Raw genomic sequence first — 24463 nt, 5'->3', positions numbered from 1 at the left:
AAAACACTGTTTAGCACTCGCCTCAACTATGAACTTTTATAGATTTTCTTTGGTTGCACTGGTATAGTTTCTTTTTGCACTAGTATATGGTGGTTATTGAATTATAATTTATTTTGTGTATTATCTTTTATCTATGTGTCGCCGTGGCTATCCCACGAGAGGTCGAGGATGATGGTCTACGTACCGTTGTTTTTATGGACTCTCGAAGGGCCGAATGGCCTAATCCTGCATCTATTTTCCATGTCTCTATGTTGGCTAGCTTTCACTGTGTGTATGATCATTGTGAGCAGACAGGGCTTCCAAACCAACGGCCCTTCATCCCTCTTCCACTCACATCCGTCTGCCTCGATGAGTAGGAAGGAATTGCTAAAACTGAAGATAGGCACAAAATACTGGAGTAAATGTAAGAATGAATGAATGACGTCTGACTGAAGTCTGAAAAAGGGTCCTGACCCAAAACGTCGCCCACTCCTTCTCTCCAGAGATGCTGCCTGTCCCGCTGAGTTACTCCAGCATTTTGTGTCTATCCCTTGATGTGTACCCCTGCACTCATTCTCCCAGGTCTGGGAGCAACTGGCTTGTTCAGTAGCATCCTTCAGCACCTGTAGGTCACTCACTCCCTCTCTCTCTGTTGACTACTGTAACTTGAATCAACTATGGAGCACCTGGCTGCCTGCAAGGTCATATCACAGGGCGGCACACTGACACAGCTGGTAGAGCTACTGCCTCACAGGGCCGGGGACCAAGGTTCGATCCTGACCTCGAGTGCTGTCTGTGTGGAGCTTGCACGTTCTCCCTGTGGCCAAGTCCGTTTTCCCCGGGTGCATATCTGGCAGCGGTTTCCAGGCACCCCCCGCTCCCCGTGTAAAATGTAAATCTTCTCCCGCACATCTCCTCTAAACTTTCTCCCTCTGACCTTCTCGCTGTGCCCTCTAGTGATGATGGCCACTGCAACAATGCGCAAAGTGCCAACAACCCTGGCAGTCACGGTTATGCAGCGGAGTATTGTCACTGAGTTCTGTGCCTTTTCTCACCTCTAGTTTCCCTCTCCCCTGACTCTCGGTCTGAAGAAGTAAAGGGTCTCGACCCGAAACGTCACCTTTCCTTTTCTCCAGAGATGCTGCCTGTCCCGCTGAGTTACTCCAGCTTTGTTGTGTCTATCTTCGGTTTAAACCGGCATCTGCAGTTCCTTCCCACACAAAGATATTCAGAGTTGAGGTTAGTGTTGTGTTGTGTTCAGGAGTTGAATCTGATGGTTCAGCTGGCCCGCTGAGTTACTCCAGCATGTTGTCTCTATCTATTGCTGTAAGTGACAGACTGATTTCGCACGCACATGTAACTAGCTATCCTCCACTCGCTCATTGTACCTTCCTGTAGAAGTCTCCTTTAGTTATAATGGGAGAGGTTGCAGCAGTTTCCCTCTCCCAAGCTCTGGAAATGTACTACTGCCTTCACGGTAAATTGGCTTTGTTTGCTGGCCGACCATCAAACTGACTTGAAGGTAGACAAAAATGCTGGAGAAACTCAGCGGGTGAGGCAGCATCTATGGAGCGAAGGAAATAGGCGATGTTTCGGGTCGAGACCCTTCCCTCCAAAGATGCTGCCTCACCCGCTGAGTTTCGCCAGCATTTTTGTCTACCTTCTATTTTTCCAGTTCGTTCTTAAACACATCAAACTGACTTGTGTGAGTCATGGAGCGCTCCACACCGCCACCTCATTAATCTTGGGATCGCGGTGTAGCTATCCCGGTCGCTAGAGGCACAGAGAAATTGTGTTATGCCCCGTGCCCGCCTCAAATGGGAGGTTCGAGAGGATGCAGACCCATGTTTGTGGCGCCTCTGCTGTTTGTGTTATTAAAGTAACACCTGCACAGCAGAGACTAAATGAAAAAATAAATATACACTGAACTTGTTTTTCCTCTGGTTTACTATATTGTTTACAGAGTGCTGTGTTTACATGTTGTGCTGCTGCAAGTAAGAATTCCATTGTTCTATCTGGGACATATGACAATAAAACGCGCTTGAAGAAGGGTCTCGACCCGAAACGTCACCCATCCCTTCTCCCCAGAGAAGCTGCCTGTCCCGCTGAGTTACTCCTGCATTCTGTGTCTATTTTAGCATCTGCAGTTCCTTCCTACACTCGACTCTCTTGAAAATTAGAGAGTTAACAGGGCAGTGAATCGAACAAATAATAATTGCAACGTGAAGGAAACTTCAGACACGGGCTCACAAGTTAAAATGCAAAATCTATTACAGAGCGCACAATGAGAGGCAGTGAATGTCAGTTTACACCTCGGTACTAAAATCAGCAAGGCAGTCCCACATCCAGGACTGGTAAGCCAGCAAGTATGTACGCCGAGCGTCGCACAGAGAAGCCCTTTCATTTCGGAGGAATGTTCCGATTCTTGTGCAAAAGGAAAATAAATTGAGCAGCTCGCGTGTGTCTCGCAGCCTGTCCTGTCAGCCAGGCATCCTCTGCCGCTCTGCCGTGCGTGGACCGCGGCTGCAACGGTGAATAACTCCATTTAAGTTCCTGGTGTTTTGGCGGTGCTGCCTTGAATGTTAATGCAGACAGTGAGAGAGGGGGAGAGAGAGAGATTCGCGGGATGTGATTGATGCAGTCGAACTACCTTGGTGCTGGAGGATTGGATTGTGTGCCTTTGGGCTGCTCTGCGGTTTCCCCAGAGCCAGCGGCGGGGACAGAGTGTTACACAGATTTGAACTTCGCTCACTCGCCTTCCCTCCCCTCTGATTCTCATGCTGATTTCCCCCCCTCTTTTGTGTGCGGGACCTTTGGTGGGGGTGGGTGGGGGGGGGGGGAGGCCAGAAGGCTATTGATTCCCATCTTTCCACCCACCCCACCCCCCTGTGATCGGGTTAAATGAAACCAGTAACAACAGAAGACAGACACCCAGCTGCCCCGAAGGCATCGATCGCAGCGCCGGAGCGCCGAGTTTTAAGGTGTAACTGTAGCATTCGGACTCAAGTTGCCTGGGAGATATATTCCGCTCAAGGAGGTCTTTGTTTTGGCTGACTTCCCAACATTTGAACTCACAGCTGCCCCTCCAACAACTTCATCTTGTGGGACAATGTTACTTGGTGAGTACTTTTTTATTTTAAGAAGGAAAGGGGAACTTTAAAGACGGGACGGGATGGTGGAATTTCTATTTCAACTGACAGAGCAAAGCATTGCTCAGCCCCCTCGATTGTACAGATATAGCAGCACGGCAGAAAAGTCGAGAATTCCTTTCTCCAAGTGCCGGGCAAAAGGCTGAGACAGGATTTAATCTCAGTTTACTCGCGACGATACGGTGGGGGTTTTTTTACACAATATCTCCGGAACGCCTTTTATTTTACGGCACCTCTTATCAGAAATTGCTCCACATCGCACACAAACACAATTAACAGGAGGCTGGCTGCAAGAGGCGAGCATTTGCGGTGAAGATTTTACTGCGACAGACCAGCCTGATAACGGAGCAGGCGCTTGTGTCGACCTGGTTTACAAGGCGTACAATGTTTGACAAAACACCTATAAGGCAGATATTCAACCACCGCTAATCCAGCGGTGCTCCGTAAAAGACTAGCCAGTTTTATTAAGGACTCTGCTCCAAGATTTGAAAGTCTGATCTGAAAGTGCAGCCCCGAGGAATCTCTATGAATGGAAATCGTGTCCTGATTGAAGTGTGCTGGGGGTTAAAGCCAGCATCTGTGTGCTCGTTGACTCTTCTCCTCTTCTCCTCTGCGCCGCAAAATCAAACTCGTTTAATCGGTGAATTTAACATAGTTCTTTAAATTTGAATTATGCAAGTTATGCCCCAAAACAAAAGCAGAAACAGCCCCTTAAATAACTCTTAAAGGGCACGACATGGATCACTGGGTCAGTTTATCTGTAAATGCACGTTGGCGCATAAATACTTATTTTCAAGAAACACCAAGTCATGTATAAAACATGCAATTAAAACTATGTGATGGTTGATTTTTATGAACAAAATATATGAAATCAATCTGTTCGCGAGTGTCTCGTTTTCACCATTAAGTAACCTTTGATTAACATCCAAGCAGGATGTTAGGTCCCTGATGGTAATCTCGAGTCATGTTGCTCCAAGGCAACTAACTAGTGCCTTTTATTCAGCAAGGTAGAATTACCTGACTGTGACAGAAATGCGTTTTAAGAAGTATTCAGCATTGCTTGAAAATATTCCATCTGACTTTACTTTCCAAATCAGCGGGACGACACGAGGATTAGCCTCAATCAAGGAACAAGACGCCCGCCTCCACTCTTCCTCCTAATGCTGTGGTAGGTGCAGTACTCCAGAACGCACACCTCCGGATTCAGGGACAGTTTCTTCCCAGCTGCTATCAGGCAACTGAATCATCCTACCACAACCAGAGGCCATAAGCAATAGGAGCAGGATTAGGCCATTCAGCCCATCAAGTCTACTCCGCCATTCAATCATGGCTGATCTATCTCTCCCTTCTAACCCCATTCTCCTGCCTTCTTCCCATAACCTCTGGCACCTGCCCTGAACTAATATCTACCTCAGGGGTGGGGAACCTGCGTCCTTCTAGGCTATTAATATGTGCGGCCTTTTGAATGAATCTAAATTTTGTAGAACAAATCCTTTTATTTTTATTAGTATGTTTTTGTTTGTCTTTTATTATTTTTATTTTAATCTTAAAATGAACGTATTTTAAAATACTAAAGAGTAAAAAAAGATTCAACTAAATAATCCTCCCCGACTGATGGCCACAATTAAAACATTAGTAAGTCATGAGGGCTATTTTAACAAAATAATGTACATTTTGAAGTATATCTAATTGAAGTATCTTGGATGCGGCCTTATTAGATTACAGCTAACTTAATGTGGCATTCCAACATGAAAAGGTTCCCCACCCCTGATCTACCTCATTGGCAACCCTCGGATTATCCTTGATCGGGCTTTGCTGGCTTTACCTTGCCCTAAACGTTATTCCCTTATCATGTATCTATACACTGTAAATGGCTCGATTGTAATCATGTATTGTCTTTCCGCTGACTGGATCGCACGCATCAAAAGCTTTTCACTGTACCTCGGTATACGTGACAATATAGTAAACTGAAGAAGTACTCATGTCCAGCCAGGGCGGTGGTGATAAAGTGGCTGACTCTTGTTCGATGTCCTCCTGCTGGTTTCATCATGGAGCCTTGTGTTTTGTTACCCTGGTTACTCTGCCACTCACTCATGCCATGCTTTGCCTGATCTGTCCATCCTCTCCACGGCTAATTGTAAAGACCACAACCTCTTAATCACCCGACAATGCACGAGTCCCAGTCTCCCACCCTCAACTAGGATTCAAAGTAAAACATTCACACTTTGATTTTAATGCTGCTGTGACATTTGTTTCTCTAGTGGGTTCCTTGTAGTATATAGTTCTGCAGAGTAATTAATTCATAAATCAGGGAAGCAAAGGGGCTTGGGAGTGGCTGGTGCGGGATTCTTATAAAGCTAATTTGCAAAGTAAGAAAGGCAAATCTTCTTCTTGCGAATGGCGTGCATAGCCCAAAGTTGTAGGTCAACTTGTTCTATTTGATCTTATTTGTGCACGTCGGGTTGATTGCATTAGTCGGAACAGATAGGACCACGTGAAGGTTGCAATCTCCCACCCCAGAAAGGCAAAGACTATGCTGGCATTTATTTCGAAAGGACTAGACTATTGAAACAGCGATTTAATGCTGAGGTTTTACAAGGCACTGGTCAGGCTGCATTTGGAGTACTGTGAGCAGTTTTGGGCCGCACATGTGAGGAAGGAGTCCAGAGGAGGTTTACGAGGAATGATCCCAGGAATGATTGGGTTAACATATGATGAACGTTTGACGGCATTGGGCCTGTACTCGTTGGAGTTTTGGATGAGGGAGGTCCTCATTGAAACCTACCTAATATTGAAAGGCCTGGATAGAGTGGTGGAGAGGATGTTTCCACTAGTGGGAGGGCCTAGGACCAGAGCCCATAGCCTCAGAATAAAAGGACGTGCCTTTAGAAAGGAGATGAGGAGGAATTTCTTTAGTCAGAGGGTGGTGAATCTGTGGAATTCTTTGCCACAGAAGGCTGTGGAGGAGATGTCAATGGATAAGATAAGGCGACAGATGGCACAACGGGCTAAGTGTTCGGCTGGCAACCTGAAGGTGGCCGGTTCGAATCCTGCTTGGAGTGTGTACTGTCGTTGTGTCCTTGGGCAAGACACTTCACCTACCTTTGCCTGGGACTAGAGACGGAAATTAGCTACTGATTGGCTACAATCTCGCATATTTACATGCAAATGTTCATTAATATGCACTGTCCCTATAAACAAAACATTATTATTATTATTATTAAAAGGTGGAGATTGGCAGATTCTTCATTCGATTGGATGTCAGAGGTTATGGAGAGAAGGCAGGAGAATGGGGGAGTGGACTTGATGGGCCAAATAGCATAATTCTACTCCTATCACTTGTGAACAATCTTTCATTCATCAGGCGTATTCCGGAGACACAAGAGGCTTCAGATGCTGGAATCTAGAGCAAAAAGCAAATTGCTGGAGTAGCTCAGCAGGTTTTCCTGAGATGGCTGGTTTTGCTCAGCAGGTAGTCCTGAGATGATTGTGTTTTCATATGAGGAGGGATTAAGCAGTCTAAGCCTGTGCTCTCTTGAGTTTAGAAGAATGAAAGATGATCTAATTGAAAAATATTTAAAACATCGTAATGAGCTTGACAGGGTAGATCACGCACTCCCTGACCAGGATGTCTGTTAACAGGGTCACAGACTCAGAATAAGGGGTAGGAAATTTCTTCTCCAGAGGTTTAGAAATCTTTTAAATTCCGTGGTCAAAGAGTACAGAGGGGCAATTGCTGCACATATTCCAAAAGCAGTAGTTGCTTGGATATTAAAGGATATGAAGTTAATGCAGCAAAGTTCACATTGAGGTGAAAGATCTCCCTTGATCTTATTGAACGGTGGAGCAGGGAGAGGAACTGAATGGCCTGAACCTGCTTCTATTTCTGATGTTCCTAACCTCCAGGGGGACTGCTGAAGCCAGGTGCTGCATTACTGGAGATGCTATCTTTTATTTGAGTGCAGTGGGCGGCACGGTGGCGCAGCGGTAGAGTTGCTGCATTAGAAGGCCAGAGACCCTGGTTCGATCCTGACTACGGGTGTTGTCTGTACGGAGTTTGTACGTTCTCCCTGTGATCGCGTGGGTTTTCTCCGGGTGCTCCGGTTTCCTCTCACAATCCAAAGACATGCAGGTGTGTAAGTTAATTGGCTTCTGTAAATTGTGTGTCCCACTTAGGAAACCTGAACGGAAACCTCTGGAGACTTTGCGCCCCACCCAAGGTTTCCGTGCGGTTCCCGGAGGTTGCAGGTGGTTGCCGGAGGTTGCAGGTAGTGGAAGCAGGTAGGGAGACTGACAAAAACCTCCGGGAACCGCACGGAAACCTCGGGTGGGGCGCAAAGTTTCCAGAGGTTTCCGTTCAGGTTTCCTAAGTGGGACAGGGGCATTAATAGTGTGTGGGGTGTTCGCCTATTGGCGTGGACGCGGTGGGACTGTTTCCACGCTGTATCTCTAAACTAAACTAAACTAAACTAGACAGTGTGAAGTGAGTTCCAAACGCTGCCCTTGGCTAGAGGTAGGTGGATTCTCTCTGACTGCCTCATGTACCGTCATCAGAAGCCTTCAGATATGATGCTCTGCACAAGGAACAGCAACTCATCCTCTGGCAACTAGGTTCCCAGACCGGCCGCTGGCTTGGCACACATCCTGCCCCAGGGAGCCAGTAGATCCATTGTACCAATGGGTGTGGTGATGCCCAGAGTGATGTAGGGAAACCTAGTGAAAGGCATTGAGTACCCAGGGAGCAGTGCCCTAAGATGCCCCTGGCAGGTTTGGCTGCCGACACTGGGCATGCTGTTGGAGATGTTGATGGAGATTTCTACAGATGTATTGATCATTGAATACATTGTATTACATCAATACAGATGTATTGATCACATGGACAGATTGGACCAGTGGATTCTTCCACAGTCAACTCAGGAGCTGCAAGTTAACAGGACCAATCTCAACTCTTCCTTGCAGATCCTTCAGTCAGCATAGATTGTTCTGATACGTTTAAAAAAGCAATTAGACAGGTACATGGATAGGTACACAAAATTGCTGGGGAAACTCAGCGGGTGCAGCAGCATCTATGGAGCAAAGGAAATAGGCGACGTTTCGGGCTGAAACCCTTCTTCAGACTGATGGGGGGTGGGAGAAAGAAGGAAAAGGGGAGGAGGGGGAGGAGTCCGAGGGCGGGAGGAGACAGCTAGAGGGTTAAGGAAGGGGAGGAGACAGCAAGGGCTAGCAAAATTGGGAGAATTCAATGTTAATGCCATAAGGACGCAAGGTCCCCAGACGGAATATGAGGTGCTGTTCCTCCAATTTCCGCTGTTGCTCACTCTGGCAATGGAGGAGACCCAGGACAGAGAGGTCGGATTGGGAATGGGAGGGGGAGTTGAAGTGCTGAGCCACCGGGAGTTCAGGTAGGTTTTTGCGGACTGACCGGAGGTGTTCGGCGAAACGATCGCCCAACCTACGCTTGGTCTCCCCGATGTAAATCAGCTGACATCTAGAGCAGCGGATGCAGTAGATGAGGTTGGAGGAGATACAGGTGAACCTTTGTCGCACCTGGAACGACTGCTTGGGTCCTTGAATGGAGTCGAGGGGGGAGGTGAAGGGACAGGTGTTGCATTTCTAGCGGTTGCAACGGAAAGTGCCCGGGGAGGGGGTGGTGCGGGAGGGAAGGGAAGAATTGACGAGGGAGTTGCGGAGGGAGCGGTCTTTGCGGAAGGCAGACATGGGGGGAGATGGGAAGATGTGGCGAGTGGTGGGGTCACGTTGGAGGTGGCGGAAATGGCGGAGGATTATGTGTTGTATTTGGCGGCTGGTGGGGTGAAAGGTGAGGACCAGAGGGACTCTGCCCTTGTTGCGAGTGCGGGGATGGGGAGAGAGAGCAGTGTTACGGGAGGAGCCATCTTGGTGAACGGCTGCTAGCCAGCAGCCGTCCGTTTTAAATCCGTTTTTTTTATAGTTTTTACTGAGTCCTGTTTTTTGTTTGTAGGGGATATGGTCTTTTTAATGTGGGGGGTAGGTGTAAACCTAATTTCTAGGTCCCTACCTGGTCGGTGTGGCAGCTTCTTCTCCGGGCTGCCCGTCGATCCGTCCTCGTGGCCTACCTGCGGGCTTGGAGCGCCGTTTCCTGGCGGGAAACGCCCAGCACCTCGGCCTCGGCGGCGGCACGGCATTGGAGCGCTGGAGCGGAGCGGGCGATGCCTTGCCTGGGTCGCCGCGCTGGAGCGACGCGCTGGAGCTCTGGCGAGCTGGACCGCCGAGAGCAACAACTCCGGGCTGCGGGCTGCGGAGAGGCGGCGCCGACTTTGTCATCTGGAGCCTGGGAGCTCCAAACCGGCGCGGCCTTGTCGGCTTCGGCAGCTGCGGGCTCCAACCAGAAAGCGGCCGTTCCAAGTGGCCCAGCCGCCGAAAGGACTCTCCCGTTTGTTCGCCGCTTCTCCGTTTGCTATTGTCTGTTACTATTGTAAAGCGACTTTGAGTCTTAGAAAAGCGCTATAAAAATAAAATTTATTATTATTATTATTATTATTACGGGGTATGGATGAGACCCTGGTGTGAGCCTCATCTATGGTGGCGGAGGGGAATCCCCGTTCCCTGAAGAACGAGGACATTTCCAATGCCCTGGTGTGGAATGTCTCATCCTGGGAACAGATGTGGCGTAGGCGGAGGAATTGGGAGTAGGGGATGGAGTCTTTACAGGGGGCAGGGTGGGAAGACGTGTAGTCCAGATAGCCATGTGAGTCAGTGGGTTTGTAATGTATGTCGGTCAGGAGTCTGTCCCCTGCGATGGAGATGGTGAGGTCAAGGAATGGTAGGGAAGTGTCGGAAATCGTCCAGGTGTATTGGAGTGCCGGATGGAAGTTGGTAGTGAAGTGGATGAAGTCAGTCAGTTGTGTGTAGGTGCAGGAGGTGGCCCCAAAGCAGTCGTCAATGTAACGGAGGTAGAGGTCGGGGATGGGGCCCTGGTACGTCTCGAACAAGGATTGTTCAACGTACCCGACAAAGAGGCAGGCGTAGCTGGGGCCCATGCGTGTGCCCATAGCTACGCCTTGTGTTTGGAGAGGACAGGTTTAGAGGGTTATGGGCCAAATGCAGGCAAGTGGGACAAGTGCAGATGGGACATGTTGGTCAGTGTGGGCAAAGTGGGCCGAAGGGCCTGTTTCCACACTGTATGGCTCTCTATGATATAATCAGGGCTTTCAGAGCATGGATCCCAGATTTGCAGGTGAATGCAAGCTATTCCTTCCGATAATTATTGCTCTTGTTGTCAGCTGCTCCGACACAGTAGTATGCGGTGAGCACCACTGCCACAGTAATTCCAACTCAAGTCCACTTTTACGTGGACCAAATGACCAGGAACCAATGTTCACAATGTTTCTCCAGAGATGTTGCCTGACCCGTTGAGTTATACTCCAGCTTTTTGTGTCTATCTACACAGGAATAGGCCCGGTGAGGCCGAACACGGTGATTCTCAAGAGTTAAGAGTCAAGAGTGTTTTATTGTCAAATGTCCAGAAACGGAATAATAAAATTCTTACTTGTAACAGCACAACAGACTTCTAATGAATCTTAATGATCCTTAAAGACTTCTATTGAAATTCTTACTGGCAGCTGCCCTGTTGCATATGCGCCAGTGTGTACTCACTAGAGAGGAGACTAACTTACTCTCTCTCCCTGTTGCAGAATTTACTGTAAAATCCAGTTTGCAGCGTAATGACTCACTTAACAACATCAATACCCTGCAAACCTGGATTGTTTTTTCTGGCGTGTTTGAGGTGGATGGGAGATCTGATAGTAGGTTATAAAAGTAAGAGAGGCTTAGATGGGGTAGACAGTCTTTTTTCCCCCGAAGTGGAATTGTCAAAGAATGTCAAGGAAAGCATAACCATAAGGTGAGAGAGGCAACGTTTAAAGAAGATGCGTGGGACAAGTTTTTTTGCACGGAAAGGGGTGGGTGCCTGGTAGAAACATAGAAAATACGTGCAGGAGTAGGCCATTCGGCCCTTCGAGCCTGCACCGCCATTCAATATGATCATGGCTGGTAGACACCGCTGATACGGTTGATATGATATTGATATTTAAGAGGCTTTTAGTTGGTAGGCACATGCTAGGAATGAAGGGCTGTGGACTGCGTGCAGGCAGAGGAGATTAATTTAACTGGCTCATGTTCGGCACGAATATTATGAGCCAAAGGACTTTTTTCTCTACTGTACCGCTTTATGTTCTATGTATTGCCTTATTTTTCATAGTCATACAACGTGGAAGCAGGCCCTTTGGCCAAACTTGCCCACTCTGACCAACATGCCCCATCTACATAGTCCCACCTGCTGGGTGTGTTTGGGCCATATCCCTGTAAACCTGTCTTATCCATGTTCTGTACCTAAATGCGTCTTAAACATTGCAATAGTACCTGCCGCACCTACCTCCTCCGGCAGCTCATTCCATACACCCACCACCCACTGTGTTAAAAAAAAAAACTACCTCTCAGGTTCCTATTAAATCTTTCCTCTCTCACCTCAAACCTGTATCCTCTAGTTCTCGATTCCCCTGAAACGCAAAGATTCTGTGTGTTTAACCGACCTAGTCCTCTCATGATTTTATACACCTCTCATTCTCCTGCGCTCCAAGGAATAAAGTCCTAGCCTGCTCAACCTCTCCCTATAGCTCAGGCCCTCGAGTCCTGGCAACATCCTCGCAAAACCTCTCTGCATGCTTTCCAGCTTGACAACATCTTTCCTACAATGTGGTCTTTTGTGAACCCATAAACCTCTTTTCCTTCTGGAGTGAATACCCAAGGTGAACGTCCCAGATGGATTTGATCTTTTAGTATGAATGGATGTACAGTATTTAAGTTTTCAGATATCCACATGGTATTTGTTTACTGGAGATCAATTGCAGCAATAATCTATAAGAAAGTTCACTGCAAATGTTCAAATTAAAAGCAATTTGGTACAAGCAATTACAAGGGGCCTCTTATTCTTATTTTATTACGAGAGCTCAGAGGAAAGAAGATAAATTGGGGAACCAGTTTAGAAGAAGGGAATTAACCCAACTGATCACATCCAAATGTTCTTAATATTGAAGAATTAGAATGGCACAGCAGTAGAGTTGCTGCCTTACAGCGGCAGAGACCCGGGTTCAATCCTGACTGTAGGTGCTGCCTGTATGGAGTTTGTACATTTTCCCTGTGACCGCGTGGGTTTTCTCCAGGTGCTCCAGTTTCCTCCCACATCCCAAAGACGTGCAGGTTTGTAGGTTAATTGGTTTCGGTGAAATTGTAACTTGTCCCTAATGTGCAGGGTGGTACTAGTGTACGGAGTGATCGCTGGTCGGTGCAGACTCAGTGGGCCGAAGGGCATGTTTCCACGCTGTATCAAAGTCTAAGTCTAAAGAGAGAGTCACCCAGCGAGTGATTGGAGATCCTTGAATATAAAAATCTCCCCAAGCAAAAAGGAGCAGGTTCTGATGTTGTTGGCAAGGACCTACCAGGTCTGCCAGATTTTCCTGTTATGTTTCAGAATGTAATAGAAGGAAGGAGAGGCGTTGGTCTGAAGAAGGGTCCTGACCAAAAACGTCATCTGGCTAATCTCTCCACAGGTGTTGCCTCTCTTGCTAACTTCTGCCAGCATTTTGCATTTCGCTCAAATTCATAAGTTTATCCGTCAGTCAGTTTAGTTTATTGTCACGTGTACCGAAGTACAGTGAAAAGCTTTTGTTGCGTGCTATCCAGTCTGCGGAAAGACAATGGATGATTACAATTATAAAGATACATGATAAGGGAATAACATTTAGTGCAAGGGAAAGCCTGCAAAAGTCCCATCAAGGATTTTCCGGGGTTCACCTATGAGGTAGATAGTAGTTCAGGATTGCTCTCTGGTTGTGGTTGGATGATTCAGTTGCACGATAACAGCTGGGAAGAAACTCTCCCTAAATCTGCAGGTGACATAGGAACAGAATTAGGCCATTCAGCCCATCAAGTCTGTTCTGCCATTCAATCATGGCTGATCTATTTTTCCCTCTCAACCCCATTCAGGATTCCAGCAATTACAGTTCCTTCTGCCTCCAAAGACATCTGGCACTTTAAGAATGTTTACCTCATACTTTCACCCCTACAATTAACTTAAATTTAAATCTCTGGTGGCTATTCCAAGTTAGGGAGGGAGGAACCATTACATATTTTCTGACTACAGCAGGGTTGAAAAATTCAATACACATGATGAGAATTAAATGTGGCTTTGCTCAGCAAGGCTGAGAAAAATCAAATGTAAATTCTTCTTCCTCTAAGTGATTCACAGAGGTTTACTTTGAAAATTCAGCACTTTAAAGGGCCTGTCCCACTTACGCGACTTTTTCGGCGACTGCCGGCACCCGTCATAGGTCATCATGTTGAAAATTCAGCGGCGACCAGAAAGACGCTACGACTCTTTGGGTGACTCGGAGACTACTCACGGCCATACATGCGACACCCTGGCGACATGTCGCAGGGTGAAGAAAATGTTTGGTGACCTATAACGACCTATGACGGGTGCCGGCAGTCGCCGAAAAAGTCGCGTAAGTGGGACAAGCCCTTTATTCCTCTTCCCATTCCCACACTGACCTTTCTGTCCTGGGCCTCCTCCTTTATCAGACAGAGGCCAAACGCAAATTTGAGGAACAGCACCTCATATTGTGCTTGGGCAGCATACATTGTCAGCTGGCTATTGATTTCTCTAACTTCAAGTAACCCTTGAAACCCCTCTCTCTCCGTCTCTCCCCCAACTAGCTTCAAAGCCGTCTTGTTGAGTCTCATTGTTTGTAACTCATTTTCACCCAGGCCACAGCTAACAATGGCCTGTTCCCTTTATCATTGTTACATTTTTGCATATGTTTCTTTCATTTGTTCTATATCTCTCAAAATCACCCTCTATATCTCTATTTCCCTTTCCCCTGGCTCTCAGTCTGAAGAAGGGTCTCGACCTGAAACAACGCCCATTCCTTTTTTCAAGAGATGCTGTCTGACCCGCTGAGTTACTCCAGCTTTTGTGTCTATCTACCAGATTTTGAAAAGTGCTAGACTAACAGATAATCTCAAGACATGTTAAGTTATGATCTCAGGTACATTGAGTCCTGTGCAGAGTCAGTCCAGAAATGTTTTATAGCCCACAATATTCATCTGTCCAGCATTTGCAGCCTGTTCTTTCTGCCCCATTAACAGAGAGTCATGCTGGGTCATAAAAGAGCGGTTATTCCTGCTTTTATTTGGTATCACGAGGTCCACTGGGATCTTTTGAAGAAAGATTCATGCAGTAGATGTTGGAAAGAAATTGCTTCCCTTCCTGCCCGACACAATGTGTGGACTTTAGCCTGTGGGCAAGAAGGTGAGACTTTCGACATGCACTTGCCAGGTTTAGTGTCATTGCTCGCAATTCTAAGCCATGGCATGAAGTCATATTTCAGGGACATACAGTAAGATGTTTGATGGAAATCCATTGAATCGAGCTCTCGGCTTTCCTGCCTCGCATACAGAGAGAGAGAGAAAAAATTCAATATCCATTTTTGCCCAGCGTGCTGGGGTTAACACAAAAAGTAATCTTTAAAGATTGCCTGTGACTGTGGTGTTGCTAATGCACTGTGAGTGCAATACATCAGCATTGCCAGGTGCTGAGATCCTGTGATATTGTGTGTCACAGAGACATAGAACAAAGGCAGCAGCGTGTGGCAGCGACTTGCGTCCTCAGACGTATGCAACACTGTGTCTGCTCCCAGTGTCCGTTCCTTAGTGGTCCAACGCGGCAGCCACATGCAACGGTGGGGGGGACCTCATTGAAACGTACAGAATAATGAAAGGCTTGGATAGAGTGGATGTGGAGAGGATGTTTCCACCAGTGGGAGAGTCTAGGACTAGAGGTCATAGTCTCAGAATTAAAGGACGTTCTTTGAGGACGGAGATGTGGAGAAATTTCTTTAGTCGGAGGCTGGTGAATCTGTGGAATTCTTTGGCTGTGGAGGTCGTCAGTGGATATTTTTAAGGCCAGGATAGATAGATTCTTGATTAGTGCAGGTGTCAGAGGCTATGGGGAGAAGGTAGGAGAATGGGGTTAGGAGGGAGAGATAGATCAGCCATGATTGAATGGCGGAGTAGACTTGATGGACCAAATGGCCTAATTCTACTCCTATCACTAATGACGTTATAACATACAATTCATTCAACAGCTTGCAGTGTTTTCTCACCGTACACTGTCGGGTCAGGCAAGGTTGATGACGGCTTCCATTTTAGTCCCGGTGGCAATTATTTTTACAGAATCTCTGGAGAAAAGCAACGTTTCGGGACAAGACCCTTCTTTTCAGACTGAAGAAGAGTCTCGACCCAAAACATTGCCCATTGCTTCTCTTCAGAGATGCTGCCGGTCCCGCTGAGTTACTCCAGCATTGTGTCCATCTTCAAATGACGTCACGCGCTCCAGATGGCTGTGTGTACGCATGTAATCGCGCCCAACCTTCGCTCGACTGTCTCGGCTCAACACGACCACGAGGTCGCGTAATTTGCGTGCCAAGGACACGTAAGTGGGACAGGCCTTTCAGCGGCATTATAATCAGGCAATACAGCCTGCAACCCTTGCATTTACTGCACTGTAGTGATAGCATTCGATGCTACAAGCAAATATGCCCACCTGCCTTCATTGTTACATTGTGAAAAACACCCATTATGGGGCTCAAGCCTTGGATGGTAGAAGAGGCCATTGAAATGAAGATTTTGTCCTTTTGACTAACGAATTATGAAAGCAGAGGTGATGGATTAATGAACAAAGTTCTACGGGAATACTGTGATTAAAAGCAAAATTTCATCCAAATCTCAGTGCATTGTCCATATTATTGACTATTTGTCATAGCTGATTGCAAAAGTTTACGTCTGTTGTTGCTTCACTGTGAACAGAGTTCATTAGGCACTGGATCAATCCAAATTCACTTAATGTTAATAGGACTATAGAGTGAAGTAAGATATAGAGAGTGTGATTAGAATAATGTATTCTGGTTTCAGTTCAATAAAGTGAGCATTGCTGCATTCAATTTTGGCAGCTGTTTGGCAGAAGTACAACATTTGTCTAGGACAGATGGATTTTACTGGGAAATTAAAATTGATTTGAAATGTTCGTTTTTCTTTCCTCTTGTATAGCCTCGGGATCCCGACACAATGGAAAAAAGCTCGCTCCTAAACATAATAGCTTGAAAGATAATGTGCCAGAAGTAAGCTGCTGGATGCATGCAGGAAATGCACAATGAAGTATATTTAGGGCTTGATTCTTCTGCTTATTATTCCTGGTTCAATTCAGGAATGCTTTTTTCGTTAGTTAATAGTGCTCGGTAAATCAGATGTAGTTGGTTGTTTAAAAAAAGCACTCAGCATGTACCAACTTTCAGTCTCTTAATAAAAACTGGAAAGCACTCGAGATGCATCAATGTTCAGCCTTCATTAAGATTTAAGTTGAAATCGATATTATTAACCATCACTTACTAGTTGTGCTGTTATGTTAAATTGCTTCTTTGCGCATAATTTCCTTTTATGTAAACACGGACAGCGAGACATTATTGCCGGAGTCCAGCTTGTGCTTTTATTCCACTTGCCTTTATCACGCTCTCAGCCTGCCGAACAGTGCATCTCACAGACAAATGGGATTAGCCAGCCATGTGCGTGAGCATTTTGAATGATACATGCAACATTCTTAACACAAAATGAACGTAAACCCTGCTTGGCGAATGTTTATGGCCAGCACTGACATTTCCTTTTGTGGAATAGAAACGATTTTCCAGGTGAGCCAGCAAGGCTGGTTTTATTGGTCAAAGATTTGAGGAAATTGAAGCAGAATTTTGGAAAGCGGAGTTCAAGGCACAGATGTTATTATACTGCTTATTTAACGTACACGGGAGAGAATGACATTTTTTTTGTCCTAATGTGTTATTGTTAGTTTCCCATTTTGATGACAAATGTAATGATGTGAAGCTGATGGGCACTTAAGGCGGTCAAAGGCAAAAGGGTTTGAAATTGTAGTCATTTCCTGGACATTAACTGAGGTCAACCCCATACATTTTTCAGGGACAGATCTCGCAGCGCAAGGGCTGATACTTCTGATGCCTTCCCCAGTGCCCTCCACTGCTGCACTAAAACAAGTATCAAACTCCTTGCAAACGCTAATGAGGACCTGATGACATTTAATGGGCACCTCAGCAAAATTTGTCAACACTGAGCGAAGAGGTTAACTGTATTAGATTGAAAACCTGTCATAAACCTCCTAATAAGATTGTATTCTATGTAGATACACGCTGCGAGTGTGAATGCGTATCCTAATATAAATCAGGGTAATGTATTGCAGTATGCAATTGTATCTGTCTAGCCAGCCACTTTTATACCACTCTACTGACACGAAGGTCATACATGTTGACCGACCATTTTCAACCAACATCAAGCAAAGAGCACAATTGCATTTTAATTTCAATGTACCCATTAATTATTTGCTGCAGATTAGCCAAAACATGTCTCTCGCATTTTTTTTTTTTCATTTTTTTTTTAATGTCAAAAACTATTGGTCCCTCATTCCATAGAACATCAAATATTACTGGACAGGAACAAGCCCATCAGCCCATGAATATGATGGAAAATAAAACGATTGCCTGCACATGATCCATATCCATCATGCGCTTATCTAAAAACCTCTTAAACGCCACTTCTGTGTCCGCTTCCACCACCTCCCCTGGCCTCATGTTCCAGGCACCGACCACCTTCATAATGCAAAATCTTGCCCCGCACACCTCCTTTAAACTTCCCCCCCACCTCTGATCTTAAAGTTCTGCTCTATATTTCAAAGCATAGGATATTTTATTGCCAAGCCAAGGGTTTGTACTTACTAATATATATTTTGGGCGATTAACTACTTTTGCATGGAATAAGATAAACTAAACCAATTTCCATGGGTTAACCTTTCATTACTTTGTAGACTGGAGCAATATTCTACATGCTATTAATGCATGTAAAGGTGATGCACTGGTGCAGCAGGCAGTACTGCTGCCACACAATTCCCATAACCAAGGATCAATCCTGTTCTCGGGTGCAATCGGTGTGGAATTTGAACAATCTCTCCAATTCCCTTGGGTGTTCAGTTTCACCCCCTATATCAGAAAGATGTGCAGGTTAGTAAGTTAGTTGGCCACCAAATGTTGGTGATTGGTACATGGCAGGAGAATTGGGTGGAGTTGATGAATTGTGGAGAGAGAAAAGGTTACTGGGAAATGGTTAGGTGAATGGATCTGATGGGAGAACTCGTGAGAACTGAGATAGACTTGAATGGAACAAGAGGACCACTTAAAAGTTACTTTGGAAACTGACAAGCAAAAAAAAGCTGTCTTGGATTTAAACAATGTGGCGGAAAAGAACATTTGTTTCCATGTAACCGCCCCGCAGTAATCGGAAACCGTTGTCTTTTAATGACACTGCTGCTTCTTTGGCCATTGGAATCGGAAAACAATCACTTCTATTGATACTTGTGCAATGATATAGTATTAAACAATGTAACACACTGCTTTTGGTGTAAAAAAGACACAAAATGTTGGAGTAACTGAACAAGGAAAGCAGCATCTCTGGAGAACATATAGATAGGTGATGTTTCGGGTCAGGACTCTTCTCCAGACTGTACTAGACCTGGATTAGTGGGTTCAGCAACAAGGACAGGTTGGATATATTTGGATTGTTTCCCCTGGAACATCAGAGGTTGCGGAGAGATTTAATAGAAGTATATAAAATTATGAGAAGCATAGGTAGATTAAATAGTCCTGAAATCTCCAATACTAGAGGGCATATGTATGAGGTGAGAGGGAGGAAAGGTTACTGGAGATGTGTGGGGCAAGTTTTTTGCACAAAGTATGATGTGGGCCTGAAAGGCATTGCCAGGGGTGGTGGTGAAGGCAGATACGCTAATGGTATTCAAGTGGCTTTTAGATAGGCACATGAAAAGTGCAAGGAATAGATGGAGACGTATCATGTACAGGCAGATGAGATCAGTTTAACTTGGCACAATATATTGCATTAAGATTGTGGGCCGAAGGGTTGTACTGTTTTGTGTTCTATGTACATTAAGCTTCTTGACCTTTGTATTGTGTTGTTAATGATAAGGAATTGGGACCTTTCCAGCAGGTGAGTCATCTACAGTAGGATAAGAAAAACAGCCAATATCATTAAAAAACAGAATAATTACATTAGATACATAGATACATAGAAAATAGGTGCAGGAGTAGGCCATTCGGCCCTTCGAGCCTGCACCGCCATTCAATATGATCATGGCTAATCATCCAACTCAGTATCCCGTACCTGCCTTCTCTCCATACCCCCTGATCCCTTTAGCCACAAGGGCCACATCTAACTCCCTCTTAAATATAGCCAATGAACTGGCCTCAACTACCCTCTGTGGCAGAGAATTCCAGAGATTCACCACTCTCTGTGTGAAAATGTTTCTTCTCATCTCGGTCCTAAAGGATTTCCCCCTTATCCTTAAGCTGTGACCCCTTGTCCTGGACTTCCCCAACATCGGGAACAATCTTCCTGCATCTAGCCTGTCCAACCCCATAAGAATTTTGTACGTTTCTATAAGATCCCCTCTCAATCTCCTAAATTCTAGCGAGTATAAGCCAAGTCTATCCAGTCTTTCTTCATATGAAAGTCCTGACATCCCAGGAATCAGTCTGGTGAACCTTCTCTGCACTCCCTCTATGGCTATAATGTCCTTCCTCAGATTTGGAGACCAAAACTGTATGCAATACTCCAGGTGTGGTCTCACCAAGACCCTGTACAACTGCAATAGAACCTCCCTGCTCCTATACTCAAATCCTTTTGCTATGAAAGCTAACATACCATTCGCTTTCTTCACTGCCTGCTGCACCTGCATGCCTACTTTCAATGACTGGTGTACCATGACACCCAGGTCTCGCTGCATCTCCCCTTTTCCTAATCGGCCACCATTTAGATAATAGTCTGCTTTCCTGTTTTTGCCACCAAAGTGGATATCCTCACATTTATTGGATAACCTCACATTTATCTTTCCTATTTACTGGCTTTGCCTTTATACCAGCCTTCCGCAAATCTGCACAAGGACACCCAGATCCATTGCATTCCAGAGTTTAGTGACCTTCCACCATTGAGATAGTAAGCTTTTTTTCTTTCCAACCAAAATGTACACATTCATATTATCCCATATCATACATCGTTTGCCAGACCTTTGCTCCTTCACTGAACCTATCTCTATCCCTTTGGAACCTCTTTCCTGCATCTAATCTGTCCAGTCCTGCAGAATGATGTAGCTTTTATTTGAGTTTCCTCCTTCTTCGAAAATCTTGTGAACATGAGGCAAGTTAACCCAACCTCTCTCGATATATCAGTCCCACCATTCCTGGGAGTCAACCTAGTTGGGAAAAGTTGCACGAATTGTGAGTTCCAGGGAATTGTTAGGGAATCTAGATGTCATCACCAAATTTAATAATCTAATCTTTAGTGTCTTTAGCCACATCATTTTTTAATAAATTGTAAGAAGGTGATGCTTTTAGATTTCAAGTATAATCCTTCTTAATAATAGTGTATTTCAAGTTAGTGGAGACTATAGAAATTTGAGAGCACTCCGCCACAAAAATATTCACCTTAGATCCTAAATCCAGCTAAATTTGTCTGCCATGACATGTATTTTGATTGTGTTTTTCCATTCCATTACTATTTATTATATGGTTTGCTTAATTGTATTAAGTTGGGACCATTAATTTTTACATTGATAAGCAGATTAAATGATCAAGTGAATTCAAGTGAATTGCCTGATTTTCTAGAATCATCATCTTTGTCTGCTTATTATAGACATTTTCTCCGACAACAGAAACTAATTAAAAATGCTAAAACGAGAAGCAAATTGGATTTTATGAAATTAACTGTATCCACTTTTGGTGGTTTGTATTCATAATGGGTATGAAATGAAAACTTCTGTTCCATTTATACACCTTCTGAGGTTCACAAAAATGCTGGAGAAACTCAGCGGGTGCAGCAGCATCTATGGAGCGAAGGAGATAGGCAACGTTTCGGGCCGAAACGTTGCCTATCTCCTTCGCTCCATAGATGCTGCTGCACCCGCTGAGTTTCTCCAGCATTTTTGTGAACCTCGATTTTCCAGCATCTGCAGTTTCCTTCTTATACACCTTCTGATACTGGTAGGATGAGAACTATTCAAATGTTATTCCAAATCCATCTGAAACTTATTCTTTAAACCACCAAACATCATATGAATAGACACACAAAATTGCTGGGGAAACTCAGCGGGTGCAGCAGCATCTATGGAGCGAAGGAAATGGGCGACGTTTCGGGCCGAAACCCTTCTTCATTTCCTTCGCTCCATAGATGCTGCTGCACCCGCTGAGTTTCCCCAGCAATTTTGTGTACCTTCGATATTCCAGCATCTGCAGTTCCCTTTTGAAAACATCATATGAATAGATATAGCCTGACATTGTGTCCATTGTCTTTATGTCCAGTGTGTATGAGGTATTGGCATGTCCTTCCACTAAATCTGCTGAAACTTATTTTTTTAAATTAAGATGAATATTACATTTGACATGCCTCATTTATACTCCATCATATTCTACTGCGGCAATATTACCTTGCATATTGTTTAGAGCTGCGTTAGTCATACAGAAATCTCATCTTAGATCTGTATGTTTATTTGTTCCAAAATGTCATGTCTTTCCATCTTACCATCACACATTCACTAAACCTGCAACTCTCTGAACATTGTTCCACTGCCCGATGTTTTTTTTTTGCTTTGATTCAATATCAATACTTGCTGTACGACTCTAGAGTGTTGACATCGGGAACGTGCCTTGACTCGCGTGGCTGAGCTGTGTTTTGGCATTTCCTGGCAGTGAGCATGGACCCAGAGCGTAGTGAAATGAAAACTCAGGTGGTTTTCCTCCAGTAACAGTCAAGATTTGCTGCAGCACGCCCATACCTGAGTTTCTGGCGTGTGCTTCTGACGGTGAGGCTGTGGACTAGGACTGGGGCTGTGAAGTTTGAAAGTAACAAGAAGAAGGGTCTCGACCCGAAACGTCCCCTATTCCTTTTCTCCAGAGATGCTGCCTGACCCACTGAGTTACTCCAGTTTTTTGTGTTTGTCTTTGGTTTAAAGTAGCATCTGCAGTTCCTCCCTACACAATATCACTTTACCTTCAATTTGAACAACACACGTTGGCTTGGAAACCTGGGCGGGAATTTCAAAGTCAAGAGAGAAAGAGTGTTTAGCTGCCATATAGTACTAACAATGGAACAATGCATTTCTTGGTCACAGCAGCATAGTTTAGCTTTATGTCACGTGTACTGAGGTACAGTGAGAAGCTTTTTTTGTTTCATAACAGGTCTGTAAATGCAATATGCACCGATAATATACAATAAACAAAGAAATTAATAAATGAATAACCAAAATACTGGCGCAAAACGCCAGTGCAACCAGAGACAGGCAATAAAAGTTCACAATTGAGGTCAGTGTTGTGTAGTGCACAAGAGCCTGTTGGTTGTCAGGAAGAAGCTATTCTTAAATGGTTTTCAGACTCTTACACCTTCTCTCTGATGGGGAGCATGAAATGAGAGGGTGGTCAGGGCTACGTGGGAGTAAATCTCCCAGCCTTTTGGCAGCTTCAACTTGAACCAATTAGCTAGGTTTTTTTTTAAAGAAGAAAGCTTTTTAAATAAAGGAATGAACTTAGGGAGAGGCAGGAGGTGGGGACTTTGTTTCAACCTGTAGCGACAAAGATTGTTGCAGCTTAGTACCGATGAAGTGGAGCAAATGCAATAGACTTGTCTGAGCCCAAGGCGTGAGAGCTTTACAAATCTTTTGCAAATCTTCACAGATTGTTTTGGTGATATGCAGTGAAGTCTCTCCAGTAAACACAGAATGACATTTTTGGCATTATGATATCTATACACTTTAGCAAGGATGAGGTTGCTCTGCAGCATCATTCCAACTTTAAGAACTGTGCTCGCTGAAGCGGAAATTTAAATTTGTGTTGGAAGGATTTTGCTTTGTTGTTTAAATTGTACCTAGGCTTTCAACGTCATCAAAAAGCAACAAATTGCAGATGCTGGAAACTTGAAATGTCAAACAAATCTGTCATCTCCCGGCTTTAACAAAAAACAGGGGGTGGGAGATTGCAACCTTCACGTGGTCCGCCCTGTTTCGACTAATGCAATCAACTCGACGTGCACAAACGGAAGATCAAATAGAACAAGTTGTCCAACAACTTTAGGCTGTGCACGCCACACGAAAGAAGAAGAAGAACAACAACAACAAAAAACAGAACGGTGGAAGATCTAGCGGGTCAAGCAGCATCTGTGGAGGCTGAAGGTGAATGTCAGGTAGACATTTAGGACCTCCCCTCTCAGTCTTAATAATGGGTGGGAGATTGTAACCTTCACGTGGTCTGCCCTGTTTCCACGAATGCAATCAACGTGGCGTGCACAATCAAATAAGATCAAAGAGAGCAAGTTGTCCTACAACTTTAGGCTGTGCACGCCATACGCAAGAAGTAGACGAAGAGAAGTCCTAATAATCTGAATCACCGATTTTCAGCTTTTTGCCTCCACTGATGCTGCTTGACTCACTGATTTCTTCCAGCGTTTAGTTTCTTGTTCTAGATTCCAGCATCTGCAGTCTCTTTTTTTTAGGCTTAATTTTCTATTTTTATTTCCATGTACCTAAAGGGGGCATGCAAAGTCAAAAGACAAAGTTGTTTCTTTAACTGCTGGTCATTGCGATTTACAGCAGTAACCCACTTTGGTGAACTTTGTGGCGTGCTTCAATTGTCCCACAGCAAGTGAGAAATGAGATATAAATATCCTTGGCATGGCGCATTCTTCCTCATTAGCCGGAAGCTGTTTCCATGGCCACACAATTGGTGATGCTCCTCACGTTGGTGTCGCTGCTCGGCCTGCAACTTGTGAAGCATCTCCTCATTCCTGTCAATGGACATCTCATTGAAGGAGCTCATCAATTGTGCAGTAGTCTGCCATATTAACTCAGCTTCGCCAGCGGAGTTGCGATTTAGTTCATGTTCATAGGTTCTAGGAGCAGAATTAGGCCTTTCGGCCCATCAGGCCTATTCCGCCATTCAATCATGGCTGACCTATCTTTGCCTCTCAACCCCATTCTCCTGCCTTGCCACGTTAACCCCTGACACCCTTACTAATCAAGAATCTATTAATCTCCACCTTAATGCCCCTGTCCCACTTAGGAAACCTGAATGGAAACCTATGGAGACTTTGCGCCCCACCCAAGGTTTCCGTGCGGTGCCCGGAGGTTG

At 45.1% G+C, this 24463-nt stretch overlaps 1 protein-coding gene across 4 annotated transcripts in view; it reads left to right on the top strand.

Annotated features, from left to right (window-relative positions):
- Positions 1 to 24463, top strand: part of znf385c (zinc finger protein 385C) — a 399843-nt gene that overhangs the window by 216661 nt on the left and 158719 nt on the right. Inside the window, exon 1 of one of the 4 annotated variants that reach the window (XM_033035080.1) lies at positions 2156 to 3098. The exons of the other annotated variants lie outside the window; for them this stretch is intronic. Coding sequence (XP_032890971.1) covers positions 3089 to 3098 — 10 coding nt within the window. The 5' untranslated portion in view covers positions 2156 to 3088. Of the gene's footprint in view, positions 1 to 2155; positions 3099 to 24463 lie in introns of those variants that run through there. 4 annotated transcript variants of the gene reach the window in all.

The sequence above is a fragment of the Amblyraja radiata genome, chromosome 16 (genome assembly GCF_010909765.2).
Source record: "Amblyraja radiata isolate CabotCenter1 chromosome 16, sAmbRad1.1.pri, whole genome shotgun sequence".
Lineage (NCBI taxonomy): Eukaryota > Metazoa > Chordata > Chondrichthyes > Rajiformes > Rajidae > Amblyraja > Amblyraja radiata.
This window is presented reverse-complemented; position numbering and strand designations above follow the sequence as displayed.